This window comes from Tripterygium wilfordii, chromosome 11, assembly GCF_013401445.1.
Source record: "Tripterygium wilfordii isolate XIE 37 chromosome 11, ASM1340144v1, whole genome shotgun sequence".
Classification (NCBI taxonomy): domain Eukaryota; kingdom Viridiplantae; phylum Streptophyta; class Magnoliopsida; order Celastrales; family Celastraceae; genus Tripterygium; species Tripterygium wilfordii.
Genome location: NC_052242.1, coordinates 4,999,989 through 5,006,870, shown reverse-complemented (window position 1 = coordinate 5,006,870; position 6,882 = coordinate 4,999,989). Strand labels below are relative to the sequence as shown.

General features: G+C 35.6%; 1 protein-coding gene across 1 annotated transcript; it reads right to left on the bottom strand.

Annotated features, from left to right (window-relative positions):
- Positions 1-3,784: 3,784 nt before the first annotated feature.
- LOC120008873 (cytochrome P450 72A225-like) lies at positions 3,785-6,602 on the bottom strand. The gene is made up of 5 exons (XM_038859239.1): positions 6,253-6,602; positions 5,567-5,784; positions 5,062-5,309; positions 4,575-4,962; positions 3,785-4,405 (listed from the first exon to the last, which is right to left on the bottom strand). Exons 1-5 carry the CDS (start codon positions 6,527-6,529, stop codon positions 3,974-3,976), a joined length of 1,563 nt encoding a protein of 520 aa, XP_038715167.1. The 5' UTR covers positions 6,530-6,602; the 3' UTR covers positions 3,785-3,973.
- Positions 6,603-6,882: the final 280 nt, after the last annotated feature.

Genomic DNA, 6,882 nt, shown 5'->3' with positions numbered 1-6,882 from the left:
ATCTCTGTATTGATTTGAAACATGTTTTTATTCAGATAAAATTGATCTGAATATTATCTAATACAGGAGATGTGATGGGAACAAAGTATTGAAGTTGATATGGACTCCTTGTGGATTAGTTGTTGGATGAGAACTAATGTCTATTAATTGGATTTATGTGTGTTGGTTTTTATCTTAATCATGTGCAGCAATTATCTTCAAGATAAACACTTGATCGACATCTACAATTATCAGAAGGAGTTCAAGATGTTAATATGAAACATATCAACATGGAGTCTCATGGATCGAAGCTTTGAGAGAGAAAAATTTGGAGAGGAATATTTTGTGCTTCGAGTATGTTTTGTTTGTTTTGTTTTTCCACTCTCTCAAATGTTTTGATAAGTGATTCATATCTGTATTCATTATGCGAGAGTGTGAGTTTCGTGTTTGAGTGATGCTCTATTGATTTCTCTGACTGATCCATAAGAGGAAGCACAAGAACGAGCTACACTATTTTGAAGTAACCTATGCAGGCTACCTCAGAAGTTACCAGGATCTTACTTGAGTACAAAGTCTCTTCTTGGGGGTGCCAAGAGCAATTGCAAATCATCATTAGTGTGTCGATTTGGGGTCAAAGCATGTGTTGAGTCAAGTTGTATGATCGAGTCGTAGGTAACAATAGATTGTAAGCTTTTCTTCACATAGTGGATTGTTTTGACAGGATGGTCGCTCATAGCCTGAGCTTTTCTCCTAGTCAGGGTTTCCTCGTTAAATTTGTGGTGTTCTTATTTGTTTATTTTCAGCATTGATTTTCCTATTAGGTTGACTAACAATCTTGGCAAAGGAATATTGTATTCTCAATTGGTATCGGAGCATGTGTCAACGATGGAATCTAGATCAACAAATCAAGTACCACAGTTTGATGGATCAAACTATTCATACTAGAAAGCTCGCATGAGAACGTACTTGAAGTCTATTGATGAACGAGTTTGGATGTTAGTCGTGACAGGGTATAGTGAACCCAAGTCTATTGATGACAAGGGTAACAAAATTCTTAAACCTTCTGAGAATTGGACTAAAAGTGACCTTGAAAATGCAGGTTGGAATAGTAAGGCAATAAATGCTTTATTTTCTGGTTTGAGTATTTTTGAGTTTCGCAGGATCTCACACTGTGAGAAGGCAAAAGAAGCTTGGGATCTATTGAAGGTGACACACGAAGGAACCAATACAATTGAACGATCAAAGCTTCAACAACTTACCTCCATGTTCGAAAGTTTAAAAATGGAGGAGAATGAGGAGTTTGATGACTTCTATGCGAAGTTGAGCGATATTGTCAATACAACTTTTAGTCTAGGAGAACCTATTGAATCAAGCAAAGTGGTAAGAAAGATTCTCATATCTCTACCTAAAAGATTCACAATGAAGATGGCAGCAATTGAAGAAAGCAAAGACACTGATAAAATAAAGGTAGAAGAATTAGTTCGCTCACTACAAGCTTTTGAGGTAAGTTTTCTAAAACCTAAAAAATCAAAAGGTGTTGCTTATCTCTCTACTAATGATTCTAATGATGCTGCTGATGAATTATTGTTGTTAACAAAAAGTTTTAAGAAATTCATGAAGAACAAAAACTTCAAGGATTTCAAGAAGGAGGAATCTTCATCGTCCAAAGCTGAAAAGAAAAGTAAAGATCCAAAGTCCACTCAACGATTTGAATGTAAACGATTTGGACATTTTGCTTAAGAGTGTGCAAATCGGAAAAAGAAGTCGAAGGCCTATCAGACCACTTGGAGCAATGATAAAGAAGAAGAATCTGACGCTGAATCAGAAGAGGAAAAGGATACTCCAATAGCCTTTTCAGTAACCTTAAGCGACCAAAGATCTGAAACAAGCTCAGAAGAAGATAATTCGGTTATTGATATATGTGAGCTTCAGGGTGCCTATGAAGACATGATTGAGGATTGTATCAAGCCTAAGAAGGAAAAACACACAGCTATTAAAAAGAAGGAACTTATCGTGCAAAAACTAGCTAGCCAAAAAGTAAATCAAAGGGTTGAAGGAAGAAATAGCTGAGCTGGAAGCTTTGAAGAAACCTAATATAAACTTTGATATAGCTTACTTCACAGAGGCTGAAGCAAAAGAGAAAACATGCTAAAAAAGGTTTGTTCTAATGTTAATAAATTTGAATCTGGTTCTAATCATTTGTAGAACATACTTGATATGCAAAGGACGAGCAAGGAGACATTTGGACTTGGATACGAAATAAGTGAAAGTTCACAAATGGGTGCACAAAACAAGACCCCAAAATTTGTGAAGTTTATCCCTTCCACCTTTAAAATTTTGGAGCAGGAAAATGAAAAGTGCAATATGCCAAACGTGGTGAATGCTAAAAATGGGAGTGTACCTCCTTAGTTAAGGTATGAAAATTTTTATCGTTTTGGCCGCATAGCTCAACCATTCCATCCTCAATCCTTCTACAGGAGAAAATTTTTACAAAGGTATGATCAAGGTAGGTTCATTCCCATTTGTCATTATTGTGGAATCAAGGGACATATTCGTTCACACTGTCACAAATTGTATGGAATACCTATGCCATACATGTCTAGAAGGACTAATGTTGTGCAAATGCAGAAGGAGTTCAAGATGTTTATATAAAGCACATCAACATGGAGTCTCATAGATCAAAACTTTGAGAGAGAAAAATTTAGAGAGGAATATTTTGTGCTTCGAGTCTGTTTTGTTTGTTCTGTTTTCCCACTCTTTTAGATGTTTTGATGAGTGATTCATATCTGTATTCATTATGAGAGAGTGTGAGTTTCGTGTTTGAGTGATGCTCTATTGATTTCTCTGACTAATCTATAAGAGGAAGAAGAAGAGCGAGACTACACTGTTTCGAAGTAATCTACGCAGACTACCTCAGAAGTTATCTGGATCTTACTTGAGCACAAAGTCTCTTGAGGGCGTCAAGAGCAATTTCAAATCATCATTAGTGTGTTGATTTGGGGTCAAAGCATACGCTGAGTCAAGTTGTATGATCGAGTCGTAGGTAACGATAGATTGTAAGTTTTTTTTCACATAGTGGATTGCTTTGACAGGATGGTCGCTCATAGACCCAAGGTTTTCTCCCAGTCAGGGTTTCCTCGTTAAATTTATGGTGTTCTTATTTGTTTATTTTTCGCATTGATTTTCCCATTACGTTGACTAACAATCTTGGCAAATGAATATTGTTTTCTCAGCTACCAATAATAACCTGTCAGAATTGACAAAAAGTCAAGAAAAAAAAAAAAAGAAAATCACATTTATTACACTACATCTTTGTCAAGTCATGGCATAGAAAACTCTTGGTACTCACACAGAAATTTATAAGCATGTTTGTAATTGCGATGAATGTACATGCAAAATGTAGACAAACTATTAAATGGAAGATTAAGAGTTAATATGTCATTCTATATAAGAATATTTATGTAAACTATAAAAAAAAATACAAAGTGATGTAAAAATAGTGTTTTTGTGATGTGTAAATAAAATTTCTCTAAAATTAAATGTGCAAGGGATGTTCATGGTCGGTTTCGATCGGTTTTTTTTAGTTTTTTTAACATGAATATAACCGATCAAATGATCGATTTTTTTGGTATTTTTATCGATTTGGTTTGATTTTTAGTGAAGAAATGTGTAATTTTCTATTATAATAAATCGACCAATCGATTCGGTTTTGGTCGGTTTCGGTTTGGATGGTTTTTTTTGAACAACCAGTGCAATGACTTTTTTTACACTTAATACAACAAAAGTAATAGATTCGTAAACAAAGTAGTTGGATATGGCCTTGCAAGGCTGCAACAGTCTTATTAATCACTATTTTTTCATTAACACACACTAAAAAGGAAGCCAACAGTCCTGCAAATCCACTGGCAATTACAGATGTAAATTGTAAGGTAAATGCACAAGTTTAGCTAGGAGTCTAACTAAATGACACTCCTGCACAATAATAATAAGACAACTAGGTTTCAAGGTTACGAATATTGATTTGAGCTCCATATTCTGGTATGACTGTCATCATCGAGAGAGGAGTATGAACGTAAGTCGGGGAGAGATCGAATGTAAAGCGTTGCAAAATCATTGTCAGTACCATTTTCGCTTCCAAAAGAGAGAAGTTTTGGCCAATGCATATTCGAGGACCTCCACTGAATGGGAAATAGATTGCTCGATTTTTGGTAGCCTTTGAAATCCCTTCAGAAAATCTCTCAGGCTTGAAATCTAGTGCATCATCGCCCCAAAGATCTTTATCGTGGTGAACAAGAAGGATTGGCAAGGAGACTTGTGTTCCTGCTGGTAATGACAAGTTTCCAAGCCTTGTGTCCTTGACAACATTTCGATTAAGATTAGCAACTGGCGGATATAGTCTTAGGACCTCATACAAAATCATCGTAACCTGAGAAATTAAAAATTCAAATAGTATGGTAAGAATTATCCGCCAAATATAATATACACTAAGAGACGTTAATAACTTTAAATGGTATCAGAACATCCAATTTCATTTGGACTACTTCAATAGACATTGAAAATAAGTATGGTGACAGTTAGTGTAGAAATATACTTACAACTTTTAGGTGATTGAGGCCATCAAAATCAGGTGTACTATTACCAAAGAGTTGCGAAACCTCTTCCCTCGCACGTGCTTGCCAGTTCAAGTGCTTGCTGAGCAAGATCAATGTCCAAACAATCAACACTGAAGTGGTCTCTTGACCAGCAAAGTAAAATAACTTGCACTCTTCGATCACATCTTTAATACTCATTCCAACATCCTTGCTCTTTTCATGTTCTTGAATTTCTCTTAAGTTGGATTCCAAGAGAATTCCTAGTAAGTCATTGTTAGCAGCGTTACCTGCTTTCATCGCCTTCTCTCTTTTGTTGATGATGTTCTTAATTGATATGTCGATGTCTTTCTTAATCTGCTTCATCCTCCTAATTGCCTTTGTGGGTAAGAAGCTACAAATTCAACAGTCATTGTACAAACATTAGTATTGCTTTTCAATTTTGAGCACCAATGATCCCGGTCACGCGTTCATCAAGGAATACAAATTTTACCTCTTTCCTGGAAAGGGAACTGACAGGAAAACATGATAAAATGTGAGTTCGGCCAGTTCTCTGAGGAGGTGGAAAATTCTTTTCCCTTCTACAAAACTGCTTCCAAAAGCTGTACGAGAAATTGCATCCCTTGACATATTTTGCAGATGAGGCCATACATCCAATTCACAACACCCATTTTCTGAGACCATTGTTTCCCATTCATTGATCATATCACTAGCACTTTGGTGAAAAGCAGGTACCATAAACTGTATCCCAACACCAACGGAGACAAATTAGAGCAGAGTGAATGCACATGCAATGCAAGAACTGGGAAGTATGATCCTCAAGTATGATAAGTACAATCGGCCAACATTAGTCGAAAAACGAAGGAACATATTTCAAGTAAATACCGCATATTGTCTTATAGATAAAAGTATTTATATATCATATATATACAGAGTCTCGCATAGAAAAACTAGTTGAATAGCTTTCAATGAAGAAGTGGAGAGAATTAAAGATTAACCTTCAATTTCTCTTGATGAAATGCTGGGTTGATAACCTTTCTACGTTTGATCCAATTCTCACCCTCAAGAGTTACAAGTCCGACCAAAAGCAACCCCAAAAGTCCTTTTGGAGCTATCTTCTGAAAGTCACTCGTCCTTAGAAGTACTTCTTTTATTTGCTCTGTGTTCATTATCATCACCCTTGGCGTTGGTCCAAACCAAATGAAGAAATTCTTACCTTCCTCACAACAAAATCAAAATTTATTATTCAAATTGTAATCTTTACTTATAGTACAGAAAAAAAAATCCAACCAGTTAAGTATATATATATATACACATTTACACACATATCTTCCAGATCTCTATATTCCAAAACTTGCTTGTGTTTCAGCTACAACTTGAATATTGTTTATTCGATTCATGCTCTCTCAAAAAATGAAGAGTATAATCTTAGAAATTATCAAACATAAAAAAAACAAAAAAAAACCCAGTTTATCTAGTAACTAGGGAAGCAGTATATCTCAGTCAATCTCAAACCCAGTAATAGAACTTCAGTCTGAATTTAAATATTCGAGACAGACAAGCATTCCGCACACCTCAATCAAATGAAAACAAAAAGAAAAATACTTTCTGGGTTTTATTATTTGTCTAATCAAACTTAATTTCAAGAGTTCATGAATGACATTGAAACACAAAATGGGCATACCGTACTGTTTGAGCAATCGAGATTGGAAGGGCATGACACGGTTCCTAATATCATCGGAGAAGTCGATTGGTTTGGATTTTGATTGTTTGGACATGAAAGATATCTCCTTCACATCTCCAACTAAAAACCTGTAAGAGTTGCCTCCTGTGCCTTGCTGTCTCAGTTGCCTCTCTAGCTTCTTCGGCCTCAACCAGACCCAGTTCAGTACTCTCCATGACCATGTTAGTATTGCAGCGAAAACAAGCAATGCTGCAATGGAAACCATTGATGCTTCCATTTTGTGACTCAAAGGGAGAAATTGATGATTGATTTGGTTTTGTGGTGTGCATTTCGTGGTCTGTATTAGTGGGCATTACTGCCTTTTTCATAATGGAAAACTACGTGTGGTACTTGCACAAGTTCAAAGAAAATATCTCACGGCCACAAACAAAAACATTTTGTCGTATACCAGTGCTATTTTGGTAATAACCTTCATACCAGTTTTATACTGGTATATAATTGTACCCAAAGTGCTATTTTGATTAAAAAAATAAAATAAAAAAAAACTCTCAAGGAGATCATGGGTTCTTAGTGAATATAAATTTCATAGCTACATCATCTCATTTTCTTAATCATTCTTTTTATTTTGTA

Coding starts and splice junctions, on each gene's coding strand:
- LOC120008873 (XM_038859239.1), bottom strand. CDS start 6,529: ATGGAAGCATCAATGGTTTCCATTGCAGCATTGCTTGTTTTCGCTGCA. Junction 5,310..5,566: donor TTCATCAAGAGAAATTGAAG/GTTAATCTTTAA, acceptor GTTGGGATACAG/TTTATGGTACCTGCTTTTCA. Junction 4,963..5,061: donor GTTCCCTTTCCAGGAAAGAG/GTAAAATTTGTA, acceptor TTGAATTTGTAG/CTTCTTACCCACAAAGGCAA.